The sequence below is a fragment of the Notamacropus eugenii genome, chromosome 3 (genome assembly GCF_028372415.1).
Source record: "Notamacropus eugenii isolate mMacEug1 chromosome 3, mMacEug1.pri_v2, whole genome shotgun sequence".
Taxonomy (NCBI): Eukaryota; Metazoa; Chordata; class Mammalia; order Diprotodontia; family Macropodidae; genus Notamacropus; species Notamacropus eugenii.
Genome location: NC_092874.1, coordinates 38820403 through 38846006, shown reverse-complemented (window position 1 = coordinate 38846006; position 25604 = coordinate 38820403). Strand labels below are relative to the sequence as shown.

General features: G+C 39.8%; 1 protein-coding gene across 1 annotated transcript in view; it reads right to left on the bottom strand.

Moving 5' to 3' along the window:
- Positions 1 to 25604, bottom strand: part of LOC140532617 (collagen alpha-4(VI) chain-like) — a 109904-nt gene that overhangs the window by 32644 nt on the left and 51656 nt on the right. The window contains exons 19-26 of the mRNA XM_072651297.1: positions 21476 to 21538; positions 21100 to 21165; positions 15624 to 15677; positions 15471 to 15506; positions 10613 to 10675; positions 4622 to 4684; positions 3112 to 3174; positions 1392 to 1454 (exon numbers count right to left, since the gene is read on the bottom strand). Coding sequence (XP_072507398.1) covers positions 1392 to 1454; positions 3112 to 3174; positions 4622 to 4684; positions 10613 to 10675; positions 15471 to 15506; positions 15624 to 15677; positions 21100 to 21165; positions 21476 to 21538 — 471 coding nt within the window. The remainder of the gene's footprint in view (positions 1 to 1391; positions 1455 to 3111; positions 3175 to 4621; positions 4685 to 10612; positions 10676 to 15470; positions 15507 to 15623; positions 15678 to 21099; positions 21166 to 21475; positions 21539 to 25604) is intronic.

Sequence of the window (25604 nt, the reverse complement as noted above, 5' to 3'; positions counted from 1 at the left end):
CATGACGGAACAGTGGTTTGGGAAGCTAGATGCTTAATACTTACCTTCAGACTAGGGAAGAAAGGGATTCTTTGGGATAAAAAATAACTATTAGGAAGCCAAAGAGTCTCTAGTCCTCAGACAGGACCCTTGCACCATACAAGAAGATTCAAGTGGTGTCCCCCAATAAAAGCTCTGTTTTTCCATAGGACAAAATAATAAAGAAACTTACTGATTTAGAATTATAGGTCCAGATGGGGGAAGAGATGTTAGAGGTCACTGACCCCCTTATCTTACACATGAGAACAATGAGGAGTGAAGTGACTTGACCACCAGAATACAGTTAATAAGTTGTCTACAGGAAGGTTTGAACTCAAGTCTTCCTGATTCTAAGTTCAGTACTCCACCTATTGCACCACCCAGCTTACAAGAAGGCAGTTAGTTGGCTCAGTGGCTAGAGAGCTGGGTTTGGAGGCAGGAAGTGCTGAGTCTGGATCTATTACTGGACACTTACTGGCTGTGTGACCTGGGGCAAGACATTTAACCTCTGTCTGTCTTAATCCCCTGAAGAAGGAAATGACAAACCACTCTAATATCTTTGCCAAGAAAATCCCATAGTGGGTCAAGAAGAGTTGGACATGACAACTACTAAACACAAGCTTACAAGTCATTTATTTTTAATATTCATTTTTGAAAAATTTTGAGTTCCAGATTCTCTCCCTCTACCCTGCTAGTATGGAGAAAAAGCAAACACTGGGGAAATGTGATATGACCATGCAAATTTGTATCTTTTTTTGAACACAGATTATAAGAAGGACAGAAGATGGGAAATTACAGCCAATTTTTAGCTGGGAAGCCAGAAACAAAGAGGGAACTAAGAAAAGGGAGAGAGAGACTCAGAAGGTGCTGTGCCCTTATTGTGCCAGGTAAAGAAAGCTAAATCTGAGATCTCTGGCATTGCTGATCAGAATGAGGTCCAAGAACGTGGCACTAAATCTTTTCTCTTATGAGTGTAAGATTTGGCATGAGCATCCACTACCACCACCACTCCCTAGGTCTAAATTATGGATTCTGGAGAATTTCACCCACAGAAATTCTGGGAAATAACCATTTCAGTGGAGATGCTTTTAAGTCAGCACCAGTGAGAAAAGGTTCAAGTCAACAGGAATGAGGACCAGGAAGGCTGGTTGTATATTAAGTAGAGGATTTTAGTGAGAAGGGAAAAAAGAAGGCAACTCCCAATGTTTTAATATTCTCATTGTGGTTTGACCCTCAAGATTAGCTGTAAAAGGTTAGGGACTCATATTTTAAGAAGTTATTTATTGAAGAAGAGACAAAAATGAAAAGAGAACAAATAACAAAGGAGAAATGTATTTATCTGTGAGATTCAGAAACAGAAGAATGAGACTTACAGGCTGCCCTTTTGGTCCTTCTGGTCCTACTGCGCCATTTTCTCCTGGATAACCAAGCTCTCCCTTTGGCAATAGAAATTAAACATGGAATTAATATTCTCTTCTGGTCCAACCTTGGTATACTTCATGGTATACATGGTACACAACATGGAGTTGGGATACTTCATCTTGCCAATGGCCACATTTCACATACACTAACTACCCTAACACACACATATGTGCTTGGGAGAGGAAGGCATGGGGAACCTCTGATATGAGTTAGGCTGAGCCTCAGATGACAGGTATATCATTGGGATCATACTTAGTCTTCCCAGCTTTGCAGAACTTGCTAGATCGTCTCTGCTAATGTTTTAGAATGTGGAGTCACCTGTATACCATAATGAATCACAATGAATAAACAAAGTTGAATTTTAACAGAGTGACAGTTACTGTATTTCATATGTATACGTGTGTATGTATATTCATATGTACCAATTGTATATATGTATATATAGATGGAACATGTACATCCATACACATTTATATAGGCATCATATATGCACATATACATTATATGTATACATATATTTCGATATGTATGTATATCTTATCAAAACTTAAAACTGCACCAAGACTTTTGGGATATCCTATAAATCTAACATTTGTGTGTATGTCTATGCTACATGTGTGTGTATATACATATACATTTATGCATACATATACATATACACGTGCATATATATGTGTAGATACATATATATTTCCAATTGCAGAGCAGGGCTGGATCTGCATTAATAGAAGAATATTCCTCATTTTTAATTCCCTATACTGACAAAATCACTGACGAAAATATTTTTTTAAAGGCATGACTACACATAGATATAGATAAGGTGTACAGTGTAGATTGAGAAATCTATCTCTTGACAATGGTGTAAATGTAGAATTTAGTTTCAATGTTTACTGGTTACATACATATATGTTTATACACTCTATATATGTCAAATTACATATGTGTGCATACATATATATACATGTACAGATGTATATGTTTTTATTTAAATTGTATAGCTACACATAAAGGCACTGAGGTATAATGAGTCCTTATCCTATACATATGCATACACACATCCATACATATACTTCTAAATGCATACACAACTAAAATCCCAATCAAAGGTGTGCTGAGAACTGTTTAATAATGGACCCTCTGAGAGTTTAAAAAAAAAAGCTATGCATGACCCACTTTGGGGTTTATTCTGCATTATTCACATTTTCTCCATCACTCTCTTAAGTCCAATCAAAAAAACAGTAAATCAAGCTCTGATTTGTAGAGTCTGCTGATTTCTAAGATACAAATGCTCACATTGGAGGTATTTGAAAGTCTTCCTGCCAGGATGCCAGCAGATTTTTCAGGAGTGACCCTCCCTACCTCACTCATGAAGCCAAGCTGGCTATTCCCCAGACCCAACATTCTACTCCACCCTCCCACCTCCCTGCCTAGAACATTCTCCCTCTTAATAAATGCTTATTGATTGATTGATAATGCATATGCACTCATCTGTTTGTGTCTATGTGGCTATAAGACTATCAATCCCTCTGCTTATTATAGAAAGGCCCAGTCTGGTTAACAACCCATGTTCAGGGCACTCTATGCCGTAGACAAGAATAGAAATAGTCAAATAAGCTTAACACAAACTTTTTTGCTAATTAGCAAACTGGACAGACTGCAGCTGATTCTCACCTTCATTCCTCTCGGCCCAGCTCCCCCTTTCGGACCAAGTGGACCTTGTGACCCAGGCGGCCCCTGAAACAGATGGACCATGTAAGACCAAGATCCCATAAAAGCAGAGCTGTGGCTTATTTGTTAATTGACCCAGTATACTCTACTGGAAATATGGGCAGAGTGTTCAATTCAGTTCTCCCCAAGGGTGGCATGTGGTAACTGCATGGGCAGCCATCACCTTTCTGTAGTTCTCTACCTGAGATGTGCAGAGTTCGGCCTGGATGTTTTAATTGTCTAACCCATTCAAACCTCTCAAAACAGATGATATTCCATTGCTTGCCTTCTCAGTGGATGGAGGAGGGAGGGAAGGATGGAGAGAATTTGGAACTCAAAATTTTCCAAAAATGAATGTTAAAAATAAATAATAAATGTATTTTTTAAAATAACAAGAAAAGGTACGATGTTCAGTTAAAACCTGGGTTACAGGAGGGACAGAAAACATTCTTTTATGGAGATTATTATTATTAAGCCTAGTCTGTGACACTTACTGGTCATGTGATACCCTCCCCACCCTTTTAGTCACTTAACTTCTCAATGCTCTATACCAGCACTTCTTAAACTATAGGTCACAAGCCCACAGTTTAAGAAGTACCGAAGGGGTCGCAAGAGGAAAAGATTGAAGACGCCCTGCTCTAGACAACTAGTCCAGAAAATCAGAAGTCGTCAATCTACATTAATGGAAGCACTTTCCTCATAGGGAGTCCCTCTAGCAATGGGTCCAGTCCAAAAAAGCTACTAGAGACATGAAATGGAATGGAATGTTCTCCCATCATTTGAAGGGGGAAATACCTAACACTGCCCAGATTCAGGAGATGGAGGTGTGAATTTGTATTTAATCTAGTCATAGGACATCAGAGGGGGGAAAAGCAGAAACACCATCAGTTGTGACTCTCTTTTCCATCAGCTGTTCCCCTTTCCTAGGATGCTACCCCCCTCCCCTCTACTTCCCAGGTTCCTTCAAGTCTTGGATGAAATACCACCTTCTCCAAGAAATGTTTCTCTGGTCCCTAGCCCCTTCTAGCACCTTCCTCCTAGGATGACCTTCCATCTACCTTTTATGTATCTTGTTCTTACGTAGTTATTTACACGTTGTCTCCACCATTAGAACATGAGCTCCTTGAGGATAGGGACTGTGCTGTTAACAACTTTTCTTTGTAGCCCTCATGCTTAGCACCAGGCCCAACTTGTTGACTGGCTGCTTGGGGGCTAGATTCCTTCTTAATGGGAGACAAGTGAGAACAAAGAAAGAATCCATATAGCCCTATTGAGCCACTCTTTCAAGACCCCTAGTTTTTCTGTTCATGTCTTTGATCTCCTTTCTAGATCAGATTTGTGGCTAACAAGGAATCAGAGACTTGACAGGCTGAAGAAGATGGAGATGAGCAATAGTTATCTAGAATATATCAAGGGTTTTGACACAGCATTGCTCAAGAGGGATGGGGTGGGGAAGTTTCCTTTACAGACCTACCTGGTCTCCCCGTAAGCCCTGATGTCCAGACATTCCTGGTGGTCCTTGCTCACCTCTCGGACCCTGATCCAAAAATTAAAAAGAGATGCTAATTTTGAAAAAATGCATGTATGTTCCAACACAATTCCAATGGTCTTGGTAACTGAAGAATGACAAACAACAGCTGAGTTTATAAGACTCCCTCCATTTATATGACTTTCAAACATGGACCCTGCTGTTGGCCCTGGAAGACTCAGGCCAAACAAAACAGCATTTAGGGTTCTTCACAAACTGGACCCTAACTTTCCTGCCTGGTTTCCACATTACTTCCCTTCAACCATCATACATTCTAACCAAATTATCTTATTTGTCATTTTATAAATAGATAGACTCCATCTCCTACCTCTTTGTACAAATGGTGCACCCATACCTGGAATGAACTGTATCCTCACCTCTGCCTTTTGGATTCCCAGCTTATTTCAGCTCTGCTTGAGTTTTGCCTCCTACAGGAAGCCCTTCCTGACCCCTTAGTAGTGACTGTCCTTTCCCTCCTCAATCTGTCCTATCTAAACTTCTCCATTTGGGTTGTATCCTTTGAGTATAAGGATTCTTAACCTGGGTCCATGAACTTGTCTCTTTAAAAACATTTGGGCAACTGTATTTTCTTGTAGTTGGTTTCTGTTGTAATTTTATTTTACATATTTTTAAAGACATCGTTCTGAGAAGGGGTCCATAGGCTTCACTAGACATCATCAAAGGGATCCGGGACACAAAACAGGCTGAGAACTCCTGCTCCAGTAAAGCAGAATCTCCTTGAGGGTAGGGATTATTCTTCATGTTGTCTTTGGATCCCCAGTGTCTTACGTATAGCAGGTACTTAATAACAATACCAATAATAATAGTTAGCATTCATACAGCTACTTTATATATTATATTATATACCATATACTTTATATTTGTACGTAACTTTAAGTTTTGGGAAGAACTTTACAATATATGTATGTATTTATTATTATAATATGTGATATTTATAATTATATATTATAATTCTATAATATATTGTAGTCATATATTATATAATATACATGATATTGTATACATTATATATTATTTATGCTTTAAGCTTTGCTAAGAACTTTACAAATATGGTCTCATTTGACCTTCAAAACCACCCTGGGTGATTTTCACATTTTACAATTGAGAAAATTGAGGCAGATAACAGTGAAGTGGCATAGCTAGTAAGTGTCTGAGGCCAAATTTCAACTCAGGTCTTTGTGACTCCAGGCCCAGCACTCTGTACACTGTGGCACCACCAGCCTCATCATAAAATACTTGTTAGATTGACTTAGATTGGATTAGAGGAGGCCCTATATTTTATCTTCATATTTCCCTCTAGCCCTCGCCACAGAATATTGAACATAATAGTAGGTCCTTATTAATAAGCATTTGTTATTACAGACAGTACTTTACAGTACTTTTACAGACAGTACTATGTTCTTTTAGTGATGCTTTGGCAATTTTGCTGATTGAAAAGGTCAAACACAAAGACAAAGGTGGTCTCTGGAAAACAGAGGCTGTGCCCTAGACCAAACCAAAGATTGACTCGGGGTGTGGCCTCCCAGCTACTCCCTTGTGTAAGACAACAAGAGAACTTCAGAGTTAAAAACCAGGAAACCCTGACCCCCAGAAGTGTTTTGTGCTTATCAGACAAATGTCCATTCCTTTAGCAGTAGCCCAGGTCTAGCCCGCAGAGGTGACCTGTTTGGTGACCATAAGTTAGAGTAATGACTTTCACTGAGGAGACCCAGCTCTGAGCCAAGAGCAGAGGAGGAATCAAAGAGAAGACTTCTGAGCCTGGTTGAAGATAAGTAATAATTCTGTGTATGCTACCAGTTACTTTGAGTATGTCGTCAGTGAAAAGAGAAACTATATCTCTTTGAAATATCACTTGCTGCTTAACAGCTACAAAGCTCTCAGACTCCTGCCAAAAGAGCAGAACGAGGAAAGCATCTACAACTCCCAGGCTAAGGGTTTTCTGCTCTTTCTGAAAGAACACAGAACTCCTCAGATAATCCCAGCCTAGCAGGAGAGCCCCTATTCGACACAGATTGCACATCCATCAATGAACTTTGTGAGGACAGTTCAAGGATATTGAGATCCACAGTTCTAGGGAGGTGTGTTGCCTTGGCCACCCAAGCCTCATTACCATTATAATTCAAATTTGTGCCCACCTTTTCTATGGACACTGTGTTTATCTGGGAAATAGGTGAATTATGTAGTTATTATTCTTGCTTTGACTGTGGAGTGAATGTCTTTGCTAAGAGTTAATTAAGTCATTTGCCTAATCTGATGATGGAACACTGGTAAGGGCTCAAGAACTCTGGAGTTAAGAGCATAGCTACCCTAAGAGTTACCCCCTAGGACCCTGAAATTAGCAGTATATGCCTCTCTGGAGATCCAGCCTTCTAGCATGGGCCCAAGTGTTGGGGAAATAAGGAAAGGGGGATTGGGTTATACTGCCATCAGTGTTGGTAAAAAAAAACAAAAACTCCAAGATATGCAGTGAGAAATGAGAGCAAACAGGAGAAAAGGAGGTTATAGGTCCAAATGATGCTTAGGCAAGTAAGTTCCTGTGCATATCATCATTTTCTAGTTTAATAAATGCTATGGTATAGCATAGAGAATTGGCTTAAAAGTATATACATAGAACAAATCATCAGCAGGATTTGTGAACCTTTTGGATTTGTCCTCTACCTGTTTCCAGGGCCCACAGTCTTTTGTTAGTACACCATAAAAAAATTCAATCACTTTTTCTTAAATACTGAGATACGAAAAGTATCTCAATTGAAGGAGCACCACACCTATCCTTTCACATCAAGGACAAAGGATGAGAGTCTGTATTTGTAAAAGCACAAGACACCATGTTCACAATGTCAACAAAATAAAGGTCCATTTGTGCTGCCCAAACCAGACCAGAAATACTGCAGTTAGAAGTCACTCATTTTCTCACTAACCTTAACTTCCTTATTGATTTTCAATGCTTTATTTTTCCATGGAGCTGTTGGGAACCCCTTCATCTCAGCATCATTGATTTTGGCAAGGAGGCTGCTGAGTGAAATATTGGAAAATGTCTCCCTAAATTGAGTAGAATGGCTACATCCCAACAGGGAAGTTATAATTATGGAGAGGGATCATTGATTTCTCCTTGAATCATCATCAGAAGCATGGCTACCACTCCCAAAAAACCCTGTAGTTCAGGGAGGTGAAAAAGAGAGGAAGTTAGGACGGGGAGAGGAGTGATCGAAAGTTAACATATGACATTGATAAATTTTTTCTTTTAAAAAAAGTGTTTTGAAGATCGTTTGTTTTTATATCACTTTCATTTCCAAGAATCTGCCTTCTTCCCTCTTTCCTTTCTTCTCCAGGGAGCCATCCCTCATAACAAAGAATAAGAAAAAAGGGGAGAAGGGAGAGAAAAAGCACAGTTTAGCAAAACTAATCAACATATGTATAACATTATTTTCTAAAACCTCTAGTTTCTTCCTATAATAAAGTTTAATAATAATAAGGTAAATATAATCCCTAATCAAATATTCCATAGTTCATACACGCTGAAGCTTTTTTCTTTCTGACAATCATTTGACGTGAAAGTTTCAGTAAATGATCTTATAAGATCATAAGATGCAGAATTAGGAAGGATTTTAGTGATTGAGAGTTCTTAACCTTTTAGGTGAACCTTTGGTATAGTCTAGGAAAGGTTATAGATCCTCTTCTCTGAATAATGTTTTTAAATGCATAAAATAAATACATAGAATTACAAAGAAAACCAATTATAGTAAAATATGGTTATCAAAAAATTTTTTCAGGCAAATTCACAGACCCCTCTCCTCCCCAGGATAACAAGCCCTGAAGTCCAATATCGGTGCTTCACAGGGGGAAGAAATTAAAGTAAAAAGATTTGCCAAAGTCACATAGGTTCAAAATAGGAGGGCCCTGGGATTATGGAATTCTATCTAGAGAGTGATCCAACTCAATAGTGAAATTTACTTACAGGATTTTTTTTGTTTCATTTTTGAATACTTGTAATCAAATTAACAGCCAAGATATTTGGTATTTTGAAGAGAAATGTATAGTTAAAAGCTTTCACTTAGAGCTTCCTCAGTTTCCAATTTGGGCTCTTCCGTTTACAGGAGACAAAGGGAGGCAGTGTGGTATAACTGAAAAAGAACTGGACTTTCAGCAGGAAGAGGAAGAGACCTGGCTTTAAATCCCACAGCCAGTACCTCTCCGGGCCTCTGTTCTCACATTTGTAAAATGAAGGCAAGAACCCCCTGCCTCACCAGGTGCTATGAGGCTCAGATCAGAAGTTCATTGTAAAGAAAGTTATTTGCAAACTCCAAATCCCTACGTACCTGCTAGCTAAACTACCTGGAAAGTTACATAATCCAGCTCTCCCCAGGCATCCACACAATGCCAAACAACTTGCCTGTCTCATTTTTTTCCCAGTGACTTTATGGAAAATTCTGGGAATCTTTCATGGGAGATAGATGGATGTAGATACATTGTTCAGTTGCTCAGTCATATTCATTTCTATGGACCATAACATACCAATACCATCCATGGGATTTTCTTGGCAAAGACACTGGAAGGATTTTTCATTTCCTTCTCCAATGGATTAAGGCAAAAAGAGGTTAAATGACTTGCCCGGCGTCACACTGCAGTAAGTATCTGAGGCTGAACTTGAACTCAGGTCTTCCTGACTCCAGGTCCAGCACTCTATCCAATGAGCCATCTAGATGTCTCAAGATATAGATATACATATATAGGATGCATATATATGTGTGTGTGTGTGCATCCATATGTGTATATGTATGTGATATTGGGTATCCATCTCTCTATCGCTATTTCCATAGATATCTAATCTGTTGCCAAATCTTATGCATTCTAACTTGCCAACATCTCTCAAACACTCCTCGGATACAACTACCACTCCCTGAGAGGTCCTCACATACCGCAGCAGCCAGCTGGGTTTTCTCTCTGTCTCGAGTTTCTCTCCCGCTCCAGTCTATCCATCACTCAGCTATCACACTGAAATTCCTACAGAGCAGATCATCTGTGTCACACACACACACACACACACACACACACACACACTCATGTACACTCAACACAAACCCTGCATCATATCCAGGATCAAATAAAAATCCTCTGTTGAATTTTTATTTTACACTTCATAACCCGGGACTTTCCTACCTTCTCAATCTTCTTAGCTCTTACTCCCCTCAAAGTCCTCTGCAAGCCAGTGATTCAGGCCTCCTTGTGTGTGTCTCACACAATGCTCCATCTCTTTCACTGGCTGTCTCCATGCCTGGGTCACTGTCCCTCCTCACCTCCACCACTCAGTTCCCCCAGGCTCCTTCAAGTCTCAGCTAAAAATCATACTTTCTATAAGAAGACTTTCCTGATGAAGGTCTTCCTTTATCTTAGTGCCTTCCCTATGAGATTATCTTTAACTTCTTATATATAGATACCCACATATAACACACACATGAAACACATACATACACATATTTAACATATGCACACATACAACATACATGTAAATGTGTGTATATAGTTTTATGTAGTTATGTGCACATTGTGCTCCTCCTTTATATTGGGAGCTCCATGAGGGCAAGGATACTTTTTGTCCTTTGTATCCCCAGGGTTTAGCAAGGTGCCTGGCATATAGTTGGTGCTTAATAGATGCTTGCTGACTTGATTTTATAGACATAATTTCAGTAAATTCCAAGAAGAGAAGCTGGAAAATATGCTGCCCTTCCCCTTCCCAGGAGGCACACAATGGAAAGGATTCCCAAGGTCATTCTTATTTAGATTTAAAAGTTTAGGAGAGAATTACCTAGTGCCATCTAAAGTGAATTTTCAAAGAACAGTAGAACAGAGCAAAAATAAAAATAAAGCAAAACCCAGAAATAACACTACTGAAGGTAAATTATCCTAGGTTGGACCAACCTCCAAACCTGGATGTCCAGGAACTCCACTGTAACCAGGTATTCCAGTTTCTCCAGATATACCCTGTCAAGATGAACAGAAAGCAGAAATAGATGTCAGACTGTTAAAAACAGGATCAAGAAATATACACATCTCTTTATTGAACTTACATTCAGCTTTTTAAAAATGTTCAGCGTATATGGCCAGCATATCATAATCAACCCTGGGTTGATAGTTGCAACTATTATTCTTCTTAATGGATACCATGCTCTTCCATCAAACTAGTTTAAAAATTCACATATCCCAAGGGATACAAGATCTTGTGTGGTCTATGGAAGTGATCAGTCTCACGGATGATGTTCTCAAAGCAAATAAGTGAATCTCCCTGGAGCTTTTTATTAGTCTAGTGGGACTATGGCTTCCAGAATGCAATCTCTCCCTCCTACACAGCATTCTTGGGCTACAGAAAAAAGAATGAGAAAGACAGCTGGTGGGGGTCATTCTTTGCTGAAAAGGATAAAATTCAAAGGATTGGAACAAGCAAAAATAAGGAAGAGGAGGAGGAGGAGGAGAAAATAAAATATAGGGACTTTCCATCTGATGTTCTGAAGAAACACTGGGCTAGATTCTTTCTACTCCTTAGTCCCAGTTTCCTTCATAAAAGAAAGATGAGAATCTCTGTAGATAACACTGACCCCGTTGTCATCAAGTCATCTGTAAACTATGTAGTCAATGGTCTTTAGAAGTCTGCTACTTTTTGTTCATTTGGGCTCAACTTTGGCTAAATTTCAAGGGCAAACAGAAGAATAAGAATTCATCTAATAGGTTCTCTCAAAAAATGACAATGGCTGATGTTTATATAGCACTTTAAGTTTGCAAGGCCCTTTACAAATATTCTCTATTTTCCATCCTCACAACAAACTGTTAATTTAGGTGCTGTTATTATGTGTGTTTTACAAATGAAGAAACAAACTGAGAGAAAACAAATGACTTGCCCAGAGTCACCCCACTATATAAGAGCTAAGTGCTTTACAAATATTATCTTACATGATCCTCACAATAACCTTGGGAGGTAGGTGTTATTATTATCCCCATTTTACAGGTGAGGTAGATTTACAGGGAGATCATGTAGCTTGCCCAGGGCTAAACCATTAGTATCTTCAGCTGATATCTGTGCTTAGAAGTTCTCAGTAGCTGACCACTCTACCACCACATATTTAAAATTGTACTGAAAGAATCAGAGGCTAGAACAGATGGCAGCCTCCCATCCCAGCATCAGGACCCTGGACAGCACTCTAACCAAGAAAGGGGTTCTAAATTAGTGCCAGCCATCTCAAGGGACACTGCCCAGCACATCAGGATCCACTGTCAGAGAGGGTGGCTCTAGGGCTGGCATTAGGAACCTCATCAGGGTTATGCCCTGAAGCCATAGCTCTTTTCTTTGCCCCATCTGAGGCTATAAGGCTCATTTGTTTCCTGGTAGCCTTCTTCATTCATCCCCTTGGATATGTGAAGGAGTCATGACCACTCCCCTCTACTCTTCTTACTCTCATTCATTCTGTGTCTCACCTATCCTATGTGTACCCCATCCCCTCAACCTCTCCAGGCAACCGTGTCTGCTTAGGCTTTGATGGAGTAAAGATCCTTAAATACTGCATTAATAAGGAGAAAGGTATGGGTAATTCCCAGAATAAAGTTCTACAGCCCTCTGTAGACCTTAAAATAACCAAAATATGGCTCAGTAACAAGAAAGATAATCCTAGATACCCCTACCACCTTTCTAGTGGGTATCCTATTAAAAAGAACATCATATTCTTTAAAAAATCCCAAAGGACTAGACCTTCTAATTGTTCAGAGCAACCCAGTTTCTCCAAAGCTAAGCAAAGTAAGCTATCAATGTGTTTCTTTTCCGCCCTGTTGGTAAGAAAATAAGCTGAAATACAATGATCCAAGACAATTCTGAAAGAGTAATGATGAAAGGTGCTGTCCACCTCCAAAGAAAGCACTGGTGGAGCCTAAATGCAGAGGGAAGATACTTTTTGCTTTACTTTCTTCATTTGTCTTGGGGGTTTTTTGTCTGAGTTTTCTTTCACAGTATGACTTACAAGAAAATGAGTTTTGAATGACTATGCATAACCTATGTTAAACTGCTTGCCTCCTCAATGAGGGGACTAGGGGAGGGAGACAGAGAATTTGGAACTTAAAATTTGGAAAAAAAAAAGGAAATGTCAAAATTTTGTTTTTACATGTAATTGGGGGAAAATAAAATATTTTTCAAAGAAATGAGATTTTAAGACTTTGGTGGATTTTTCCTCTTCTTACCTGTCAAAATAATATAAAGACATGGGCAATGAGTTAGGTTTCTATGACTTGTTTTCAGAAGTTTACCTTTTAATGACAGGAGACCATTTCTCTTAAAAATTACAAAGGAAGTTTAATTACTTGAAAGTGTCACTTTCTCTTAAGATTCATGGGCAGTTTTTCTGATTTCCATGATATCCCCTTCTCTTTGTGTCCAAGAAGCTTGATACCTAAGTACCACTCTGATTGCCATCTGTGCATGGAGGTAAAAGGGTCCAACCTCAAATTACCCCCATATAGACAACATTCAGACAACTCAGGAGGACAGTTGGGTAGACTCTGAGAAGACATCCTCAGCATTCAAATCAATGCCAAGGGGAATTCATCAAGCATTCAACCAAGCATCTAGTAAGTATTTACTATGTGCCAGATACCACAGTGCTAAGTGCTAGGGATAGAAAGAAAAAGCAGGAACTTCAGGTCTCAAGGAGTTTATGTTCTATCAGGGAAGATGGTATGTGTGGAGGGGTATGGGTGTGTGTAGGTGTATGATCCTAAAGTCTTATTTTTAATAACTTCAAAATATAAATTCTATAAACTTTTTTTAAAAACATAATTTTAAAGTTTAAGTATTTAAATATCTTCAATACTTATTTAGTTTTGTAAATTCTGAATAATAAAGTTTCCATTTTCATTTTAATAAGATGGAACACTTTGTCACCTTAGGCACTGTGTGTGCATACTTTTCTGGATGACACTTTCGCAGTCCAGTGGGAAGAAGGTCCTCACACTTGGCCTCCTCAGTCCCCTGATCCAGCTCTACTAAGACTTTTTCTTGTGGGTTCATGTAAAAACTGCCATTATGTGCATCAAACCCTCATTCTTTGCATGATCTCAAGGTTAGGACTTTAAATATAATTTTTTCCACATCTGAGCAGCAGCTAGTGAAAGTTACTATAAAAAAATCTAGAATGGTGGTTATGTTGAATTCTAATAACATACAATATTTCAAAATTTTAAATAATTAACCTTTTAAATGCTGTTTTTGTAAATTTTTAAAAGTGTACATAAGTTTTTATGAGTTCTTTATAAGTTTGTAGCATTTGCACTTCTGAAGTTGTTACAGCTTAAAACTTCATTTAGATTTTGGGGACACCCTATATATGAAGATACAAACTATGTACAAAAATGACTATAGGCAGCTAGGTGGTGGAGTGGAAAGAGTGCTGGCCCTGGAGTCACTCACCTTTCCCCCAGGACTCACTCTCTTCACATTCCTCAAACCTGTAGAGAACTTCCTCTGAAGACCTGAAAGTTCCCCTCCCCTTGCCCAGCAATTTGGAACCTGACTAGACATCCTCTGATGCAGGTAGTCATTCACACTGATTCACAGCTACTACCAGTTCCATGAAAGCAGGTGTACTCTTCATCCTTTGCTTTGACATGCTCAGGATCTACTCTTAATACAATATATCACAAATCCCTTGAGAGCCAGCTTTCCAACATGCCTGTCCCACCATTCCATCACCATTAGAACTTCCTGAAATTCTCTTCTAGTCCAAGAAGTAACTGACTACTGTAAGTAACAAGAATTTTTCTTCACTTCCATGTATAACTGTCACCTCTTCAAGTCAATGCCACAGATTCATTGAGATAACAAAGTTATTGGGTATCTTAGAGTTTATCTAATCCAACTCCTACATAAATCACGCAGAAAATTTCCTCCTTATAGTCATCCAGTCCCTACTTGAAAACCTTAATTAACAGGACTCATTATCTCCTGTGACAGTCTTTTTTATTTTTAGACAGCTCTAATATTTAATCTCCTTGTAACATTCACCCATTGCTCCTAGTTCTAGACAGTTCCTAACCCACCTAATCATTCTTAACCTACTTAATCATTCTCATTATTCAAGAGACAAGAGGCATTCAAGGTATAGAGACGAGAAAACTGACACTGGAATCAGAAATACCCGAGTCCTACCTCTGACCAACACTGCTGGTGGGTACCTCTAGCAAAAAGGAGGTGCTACCTGTACTAGGAGAAGGAATTCCCTCGCCTAGGAATTCTTTATACCAATGAAACCAGAAATCTAAAATCTATCCCTGTGGAAGATCTAAGAGTTGTATGACCCTTACTCTTTTAAAGCTAGCTGTGGAGCACCATGGTGTTCAGAGCACTGGGGCTGGAGTCTGGAAGAGCTGAGTTCAAATATGGCCTCAGACACTGACTAGCTGAATGACACTGAGCAAGTCACCCAACCTTTGCCTGCCTAAGTTTCCTTAACTGTAAAATGAGGATAATAATAGGACCTATCTTTCAGGGTTGTTGTGAGAACCAAATTGATATATTTGTAAAGCACTTAGCACAGTACCTGACACATAGTAGGAGTTTAATTTCCCCATGAACAAACCCCAAACTTCCCAATGGTCTTCGTGAAACTGAAAGAAGGGTCAAATCATGCCCCTAAAAAATGTGAGACACCACTCCCATTGACCTTAGAGTCAAATGGTCACAAAAAAGAGAACCACATAAATATTTGTGGGCAAAGTGTAGCCTCATCTGGAAAGTACCAACCTTCGGTCCAGGTAAACCTCTTCTACCTCCTGGCCCCTGAGGAAGAATAAAAAGGAACAATTTCAGTCAGGTAGAGGATTGACAGGGAGAAAAGAGAATCCAGAAAACATTTGAGTGCCAAAGGAAGCAATGCTGAACACAGGTTATACCTACATTAGAACCTTGGTCTCCAGGCATGCCATCCTCAGCATGTACCCCAGGTTTTCCCTAAAAAAATAAGAGTTTGGATTTATTGATATTGTCTTGTTGATTCTCTCCAATCAAATGACAGCTAAATGCAGCATTTTGAATTCCAGAGTGCTCAGGGCATCCTGCAAGAGGCAGCACAGGATCCAGAGTCTGAGAATATGTGTGTAAATATTGGCTTTGTCCCCTGACTGCTGCTATGACTTCAAACAATTCACCTGAACTCTCTGGTCTTCAGTTTCTTCTAAGGCAAAATAAGGGCACTGAACAGATTACTTCTCCAGCCCTTGTCTAGATGTAAATCTAGGGTCTTACGATCTTTCTTTAAAGGCTTGGTTCCATTAAAGGTTTTATTGGAGTTAATCCCACTGAACACTATGGTCATATGCCCTTTTCATCAATCATGTTCAAAAGCTGAGATCCCTCTGGTCCCCAGATTCTAAAACTGTAAAACAGGGGAAATTGAGCTTGAAGGGAGGTGTGAGAAGAGGCAAGGCAAGATGGCAAGAATGCTGGACTCAGCCATCTGAAATACTTGGGCTTAAATCCTACCTCTAATGCTTACTGGTCATGTGTCTATAGGCACTTAACCTCCAATATCTCATTTAATCTTCACTACAACTCTGGTGGGGGGTAGGTGCTATTATTATACCCATTTCACAGCTGAGGAAACTGAGTCAAACAGAGATTTAAATGACTTGCCCAGGGCCATTCAACAAGTAAAGGTCTAAGACTGGATTTGAACTCAGGCCTTCCCAGTGCTCTAAGGGTTCAACTGATGCCCCACTTCCTATGGAAATCTTTCCGAACTCCCTAATTGCTGGTGCTCATTTCCTTCTCAAATTGTATTAGATTTACTTTTCTGTTTACATGCTATACCCCCTCCCTCTCCATTGCCCAAGATAAAATGGAAGCCCTTCGAGGCAAAATGAGATTTCATTTTTGTTTTTCTCTCCCATGGATGGTACCCAAAACATGGTAGACAACTAATAAATATTCGTTGAATTGATTTGAATCCATAGTTCCCAGCCCATGGGGTAAAATGACTTAATGCATGTCAAGTATTTCACAAGCCCTGAATTTCCAGGGAAATGGGATCTATTATTATTACTACTGTTGTTATTATTACTGATGATCTTCAAGGTCTTTTGTGCTCTGACATGCTATGTTTCTGGTACTGACCCTTGACCTCCTACATGCTTCATGCTGGCATAGCCCCTTTCCCATGTGGGAATAGCAAACAGAGGGGAAGAACGCTCCCCTGGCCCATGGAGCTCACAGGATGCTCTCCAAACACTGACTCATAATAAACACTGCTGCTGCTGAGGATAACAATGGTTTGATGAAGGAGGTAAACAAGGTCTCAACAAGGTGGTCTCAGCCTATTCTCCTTGGGGGTACAAATGGGGACCCAAGGCTATCCTGAAGAAAAGGTGCCCCTCACGGAGGTTTTCCCAGGGTGAGTTGAGATACACACCAGAACCTGTGTTTGTTCAATACTAGTCAAGCTGGATGACATTTAAGAAAAATGGACTGAGCTGAAGAAGGCTGTGAATTATGGATGATGACTTGGAAGATAACTACTGCCTTCCCCTCCAGCCAAAATGAAAAACTGGAGCTCTCCTAGGTCCCTGACTGAGGTCACAAGGCAGCTTCCACAAGAAGAAGCAGCTTCCAATGTTCATTAGGCTGGAAAATTGCCACTGCCCAGCTGTGGCCTTAAGCAAACACTCAGTTTAACTTTGATATGGATATAGAGGGGAGGGAAGGCAGCCATGTTTGTCATTTAGTTGATACAGGGCACCTCAGTTGAGGAACTGCCTCCTGAAATCTATAATCTTATGAGAGGAAGGAGAGTAGACTGGGTAGAACTCTGCGCTTGGAGTCAAGAGGACATGGGTTCAGTTTCCATCTGACTGACCCATGGCAAGCTTCTTAACTGTCAGACCCTCAGATTCCTCATCTGTAAAATGAGAATGAGGAAGGAAGAGACTCAATGACTGCTAAATATCCTTCCAGTCCAAACATGGGATCCTATGACAGTTACCCAGGAGCATGGAGAAGTTAAGTGAGCTGCCCGGAGTCACAGGTCAATATGAGGCAGAATTTGAACCTTGATTATTCAGTCCAGGAAGCATATATTTTCCATGGACATGGGAAGATTTATATTGTCCTTTTTTTCCCCAAAGAATTTAAATAGAAAAGAAACTTAATAACTTGGGATAAGGGCCATTCAGCTCCTATTTCCTAAATAGAGTAAAGATTAGACTTTTGCTTCCATTGGTACGGAGAATTCCCAGGTGAGGAAACTCCCTCCACCAATGCAGGTCAGAATCTCTTTTACAACTTATAGTATCTTAGGGAGCTGCCTAGAGCCCTGAGAAGTTATGAGATTTGCCCAGAATCACATAGTCAGTACATGTCAAAGGCAGGACTTGAAAACCAATTACTGAACTCATTTTTTTAAAGTATGTATTTAGCACCTCGTCAGGGGCTAGCAATGTGCCAAGTATCAGAGTATCTACTAAACTAATGTGATGGATGTTTAATGTGACCATTCTTCACGGGCTTACCAACAAAGTATCTGTTATTTATAGTTATCGTTTATTAGGAGACTTTGAGCATCACTTTCTTCATTCATAAAATGAGCAGAGGACCACCATGATCCCTTCATTGATGCTAGAGCTCCCTGGCAATTGTAAGACTGTGGTCATCACAAGTAATGGAGGGCATAACCCAGACCTCTCTCAAGATAGGCTTGTGACTTTGCTCCTGTGTTTCCTCAGCATAGAGCCCTGATACTCAATTGGTAAACGCACTAGTCGAAAAACAATGGGCAACTACGACCATATTTGTCTGAATGTAGGTTGCCCCCAAGTAAAGGCTATTGCCTTCCCTCCATTCAGTGAAAATAAGGTCTCTTTGAAAAGGGAGGAGAAAAGCAAAAAACTGATGGAGTCTGAACGCTAATCAAAGTATATTATTTTTTGCTTTGGGGCTGGTTGGTTTTTATTTTCTTTCACAAAATGACTAATATGGAAATACATTTTGCATGACTGCACATGTATATCAAATTGCTTGATATCTCAGGAAGAGGTAGAAGGGAGGGAAGGAAGGAGAGAATTGGGCACTCAAAAATTTAAAAAACAAATATTAAAAACTCTCTTTACATGTAATTGGAAAAAACAAAATACTTTTTCAAAAGAAAAGGGGCGAGGGGGACTATCTAAGAAGAAACTGAAAACTGCACCAATTATAAAGAATACTGAAATTCTGTGCAAGCCAGAATTAGGCATATATAGGTAAAAGCTATATATTTGACGTTTCTATTTTCTTGGTACCCATGCCTGATTGTTTCTTTAAGTTCTGAAGTGATCACAGAGTTCTCACTGATCTTGAGTCACTAAGGGGACTGACTGGTTCTCAAGCTGCTGCTGTGGCCAATTTTGTGATCCTTGTGGCAAAGACCATAGAACCACAGAACATAGGAGCTACAGGGGCCCTTAGGGAGTATCTAGAGTAAAGCCTTGTCATTGCACAGAGTAAGAAACCTGATCCCAGAAAGGGGGAATGACTTTCTCTAGGTCATACAGCTAGGACAGTCCTAGGATGAAAACTCCTCCTCTTTGGCCAGGTGTCAGGAACATCAGTACGCCTCTCCATAGACTCAATAATCAATCTTCACTGACCCAAGTATTGTGGGCTTCTCTTGGGGAGCGTTTTCAAGCTGGATTTTGCTTAGTATCTGGAAGCTGGAGCCCCAGGTACTTACTGGTCACAATCACAGATAAGGACTCAGTATCTCAGACTTGGGAAGAACTTGAAAGCAAATAACTGTCCATAGAATACCAAAATGTTCAAGCTGGGTAGCCTACTCCAACTCCTCCTTTACAAGTGAGGCAACAAGAGGTCCAGGAAGGTTGAGTGACTTGTCCAGGATCACACAGAATGTGAATTTCAGATGTGGGACCTGAGTTCATATGTCTTTTGATTCCAAGTCCAGCCAACTTCCCACTACATCACACCTGTCTTTCTAATCAATGGTAGTCTCTAAGTCATATTTAAATTCTAGCTTTTTGGTAATAGGTCTATAGGGAACTGAGAGTACATGTGCATGTAAGTGGTACCATAGTGCAAAGAGCGCTGAGCCTAGAGTAAGGAAGGCTCCTCTTCATGCGATCAAATCCAGCCTCAGACACTTCCAAGCTAGGTGACCCTGGGCAAGTCACTTAACCCTATTGGCCTCAGTTTCCTCATCTGTCTAATGAGCTAGAGAAGGAAATGGCAAAGTGTCCCAGTAATCTTTGCTGAGAAAGCAACAAATGGGAGCATGCAGAGTAGGACGTAACTGAAAATATCTAATCAACAAGCATGTATACATCTGTCTCTTTAAAAAATTGTAGTCTCTAAATCATCATTTAAATTCTACCACCTTGGTACTAGGTTTATAGAGAACTAAGAGTATTTATTCCAAAACAACTGACAAGTTAACATGCTTTTATTTTTTTCTATGGAGCACTGAGTTGTTATTTTCATGCCCCTTAAAATTATGAATTCCCAGCCTTGTTATTTATTCAGCACCAAAAGAAGAAGAAGATCTAAGAAAGAAGGAAAAAGACATTTGAAAGTGTTCTGACGTTACCCAGAAGGGAAAGCAAACCCTGCTATAGCACAAGGGATCTTTTGTTTAAGGACAATTCCCCTAAATGACAGAATTCAAAATAGCAAGGAAGCTTATCATTTCTCATCCAGATTTCTCATTTAGCAGAAGTCGAAGCCTGGGAAAGTGGAGCAACTTGGCAACATAAATATTTAGTGCTGGGGCCAGAACGAGAGGCCAAGGCTCCCAACTCTGGGTTCAGTGTCCTCTGCTCTACTGCACCACAGTGTCTCAAAAGAAGGAAAATAATAATGATAACAGTAACCAGCACTTGCATGGTGCTTTCAGGGTTTGGAAAGCATTTTCCTCATATTCTCTTATCTTTTTTCTCTCTAGTTTTCCTTATTTCAGTTCTGTGTCTGAGGTCCATGACATCTTATCTGGCCTCAACAGAAAGGGAAATAATCATTCTTTGCCCCTGACTAAAGTAACACAAAACATACTTGAAATAAGGGGCCTGAAACATGCCCTCAAACTCTACTAGAAGGCAGTGAGAGGTAGATTGCTTCACACTGGGCAAGAGATTCCCTAAGATTCAAAAACCAGTATGTTAGAAATTATTTTAATGAATTATTCTTGCTCATGAGGTGCTATACTTAATTGTTGCTACACCACTGCAGGACTTCATGTGCTATTGGAGCCTTCAAAGGTTGACACCCTGGAACAAGTCCTGATTGTCCTGTCCTAGTTACAGATCTGACATAAGAATATCCTTGTTTTCTATTTATGGTGACAGAACTCTTTTGTGCCCCAGTGTCCCATCGATACAAAACCAGACTTTACCTGGCGACCTTGTTTTCCTTTTTCTCCTGGAGGACCCCAAAGATTATTATCAGTTCCAGGTTCTCCCTAAGAAAACAAAACTTTTGTTACTACAAGTGAATGAAAAAAGTATGAATCAATGTGGGAGCATCCCTTAAGCCCAAACCTTAGTTAAGCTAAGTTATCAGGCTTGACTGGGGCACAGACAAGGGTTGCGAATTCTGAAGGAATAGACTTCATTCCCCTTAAGAGCCCTGATTATCCAAAAGATGAATCTCACTTTCAAAGGTCAGTTTTGATGCAATGTCTACAGAAAGCTCAATAACTGCTACCATTCAGCCCCAGGCTGAAAGGTCCTGGCATCAAAATCAAAATCAATGATTCAACCATCACTTACAGGATCTCCTCTGAGACCAGGTCTTCCTGGCTCACCAGATTCTCCTGGAGGACCCCTCAAGCCCTTGAAACACAAAGAGAGAATGAGAAATCAGGCATTCACATTTATTTAGTCACTCTTCCATATCTCCCCCTTCATTACTCATCCAAAATCTATTCTTTGCTCTCCTTGCGACCCCCAGAAGTCTCTTAATTTTAATTTTCCAGACTATCAATGCTAGTTTGACCTCACTTACCTTAATATCTAGACCTGGCCCTATGGTCATATATTTTCATATTCCCTTCTTCTCTTGAATCTCTTGCCTCCTTCCATCATTCCTATATTGCTGACCTTTAGCAATTTTTGTTACCCATTTCTTCCAGTTCTACTCCCATGTGGCCAAATACTAACAGAGGAAATCATGAAACTGTGCTGACCATGCCCATTTCAGATTGCCATTATCTAATCTTAACTGGGTCCTCACTGCTGCATGGCAATAATCTGACTTACCACAAATCACCAAAATGAGCTGCTTCAAACTTTTTCATCTCTCTTCAAGCCCTCAATACCATACTATCCCTTCTCACTCTTAATGGCTGACTTCATCCCCTCATGTTTTATTGAGAAAATTATAGCATGTTCATTGCAAGTAAACTCCCTCAGTTCTTCTGTATTCCTCTAAACTTATCAGTATACTTACGTATCTTATCTTCTTTGTTTTCAGACTCAAAGGAGATAAGGTAGGCCTCTTTTCCCAGGCTATACCATCCATATATACCCTTGATCCCATTCCATTCTGAATCACCCATAACTTCAGTTCCTCAATAAGATCTCTTTCAATATTGTCCTCACCTCTCTGTCCCTCAGTCTAGAAATTATTTTCAGGTCTCCCCTTGTCCCATAAAACCTTTCTCTTGACCATAGCTAACATTGCCTCAAGCTGTTTTTCTATCCTTTGCCTACTTTTCATTGCCAGAGTTCTAAAAAGATTAATATATACTCCTTGCCTCTACATCACCTAGGACAGTTACACACACATATGTATGTATGTATGTATATGTGTGTATGTACATATAAATATTTGTATGCACATATAAACATACATTTTGGAGGGCAGATAGGTGACACAGTAGATAGTGTGACAGGCCTACAGCTAGGAAGACTCATCTTCATGAGTTCAAATTCAGCCTCAGACATTACTGGCTGTATGACTCTGGGCAAGTCACTCAGTTTCCTCATCTGTAAAATGAACTGGAGAAGGAGATGGAGAACCACTCCAGAATCTTTGCCAAGTTGCAAAAAGTCAGACATGACTGAAAATGATTGCACAACAGCAACAACACAAATATAGATTTACTTAGTTATAAATTTTATATATATATATGTACTACCATATTAATTAAATATATATAAAACATTATATATCATATATTATAAAATATATAAATCCTTTATAAAATAATTCTATATTATAAATATATGATAAAATATATTATAATTTTGTTATAAATATATGTTATAAAACACTCAAAATTATCAATTTCAAGAAGATTAGGTAAAAACGAAATAATACTTAATGATAGGGTCAACAGGAAGCCACTGGACTGTGTTGAGCAAGAGTGAGACCAATGGTGAGAACTGTGCTTTAGGAAGCTTACTTTGCTAGCTAAGCAGAAGATGAATTTGAGAAAGGGGATGTTTGAAACAGAGTCACCAGTTAGGCTATTTCAATAGTTCATGCAAGAGGTGATAAGGGCCTGAACTTGGCTAGTGGTTGTGTGAACATCGAAGATAGGAGAGTTTGGCAATAGAACTTTAAAATTACAACTGATTGTACATGTAATATTAGGAAAAGTGAAAAGTTAGAGATGACACCAGGATTTTGAGAGTCTGGGTGGAAGGATGGTGTGCCCATGACAATAATGAGGAAGTATGAAATAAGGGTAGGTTAGGGAAAGGGGGGGAGGGGAAATGTGATGATATCTTCGTGGCAGCTCACCATCCATCTATGCCTTATCCTGAGATGTACTATTGTTCAGTCCTTTTTCAGTCTTGTCCAATTCTTCATGACCCCATTTTGGGTCTTCTTGGCAAAGATACTGGAGTGGTTTGCCATTTTCCTCTCCAGTTCATTTTATAGATAAAGAAACTGAGTCAAACAGGGTGAAGTGACTTGCCCAGGGTCATACAACAAGGGTCTGAGGCCAGATTTGAACTCAAGAAGATGAGTCTTCCTGACTCCAGGTCTGGCACTCCTCTATCAACTGTACCACCTAGCTTCCCTAAGACTTACTCTATCCCACCCAATCATGGGTAATTCAGAAAGGAATGGGATCAAGGGTATATGTGGAAGGCATAGCCTGGGAAAAGAGGACTTACCTTACCTCCTCTGAGCCTGAAAAGAAAGAGGACAAAATAGGTAAGTATACTGATAAGTTTAGAGAAATATAGGAGGAGAATTGAGGGACTATACTTGCAATGAGAAAAGGAAAAAAGGCTCTTTTTCAAAGGTGACTGCTCACCAAGCAAAGAACCTGTCATCTAAGGGTAGATGCCAAAGCCACAAGGTGATCTTGCGGGGCAGGGAAGGGCAGCTGGGAGTGAGAGCAGAATTTTTCCAATGATACTTGTATTGTAGTGGCTCTGGGTTCCTAGGAGCCCTTAGGCACACTCAGAAGCTTGATGTTTAGGACTCTGAACAGCAGAGGGAAGAAGCAGAGCTAGAGAAAGTTGAGGATAAGTCCAGGTACAGGACAAACCCAACTGTCTGTAATGGCTGGGGTAGAATACACCCTATCTTCCCATACTCTAGTTGTTTGATAAACCTCCACCTCATCCCGTGGTCAATCCCTACCCCTCCATTTGAAGACCTTGGTGTCCTGCCCTAGGGGGTCCCAGTCCCAACTTTGAACTGTGCTTATGAAAGGATCTAACTGACCTAATATAGAATCTAAGCTCCTTGAGAGTAGGGATTATTTCATTTTTGTCTTTGTATACCCAGCACTTATCACAGGACCTGGCACACAATAGGTGCTCAATAAATATTTGCTGATTGGTTGGTCAGTTAATCTATTCACTCCTTAATCCCTTTCAATCTGTCTTCTGGTCCCTATCACTCTATTGAAACTGCTCTAAGGTCATTTGTGACCTTTCACTAAATTTTATCCTATGTTCCCCTTCCTTAGTCCTCTCTGAATCATGTGTCATTGTTAGCCACACTCTTCCTCTTTGTTTTTCTTTTCTCCACTGGCTTCTGTGACATTTTATGCCTATGTTTCTCTTTCTGCATCTTTAATTATTCCATCTTTCAACCACTTAAAAGTGGGTGTCCTCTATGGCCCTGTTTCAGCCCTTCTCTCTCTGCACCTCCCCTTAGTAATTTTATCTAGTCACATTATTTCAATTACCATCTCTACATATAGGACTACCACATCTATATCTCAATGGAATGCCACCCACTGTTCCCATCTTATATTTCCAACTATCTGTTGGGCAGCTATACCTGGATATTAACAATTCAATTCAATAATTCAACAAATATTTATTGTCTGTTATGTCCAAGGTACTAGGGACACAAAGATAGATACCATATAAATTCAACAAGATTAAAATTTAATGGAGGAATAAGTACACTCTAGGAGATAAATGCAGAGAGTTCTTGTCAGACTGCTCTAAGAAATTTGAAAAGAAAGATGATTTTCATGAGAGTGGGCAAGGAAGAGTGAGGAAAGCTTCATGGAGTAAATAGCTTATGAACTGAACCCTGAAGGAAGAAAGGAATGGCAGTGGACAGAGACCCTACAGGAGAGTATTCAGTCCAGACACTGGGATGGCATGAGAGAAGGCAGTAGGAGAAGAGTGGGCAGAAAATTGTCGGCTTGGCCTGGAAAACAGACTACATGGAGTGGAGCAATAGAACATGGAGCTGGATATGTGCATTTGGAGTCAGAAAAGAGAAGATCTTGAATGTCAGCATCAGGCCCTAATACTTTATTTGGTAAGCAGCATGAATGGAGGAGGCATTGTGAGTAAAGATGGGCTTCTCTACCAGCCCTGTTAGTAGAGAAGTGGTCAGCACCATGGACAGCTGTATTACAGAAGCTGAGAATAGCCACCTACATTTTAATATTGAGCCAGTAGAATACACCAA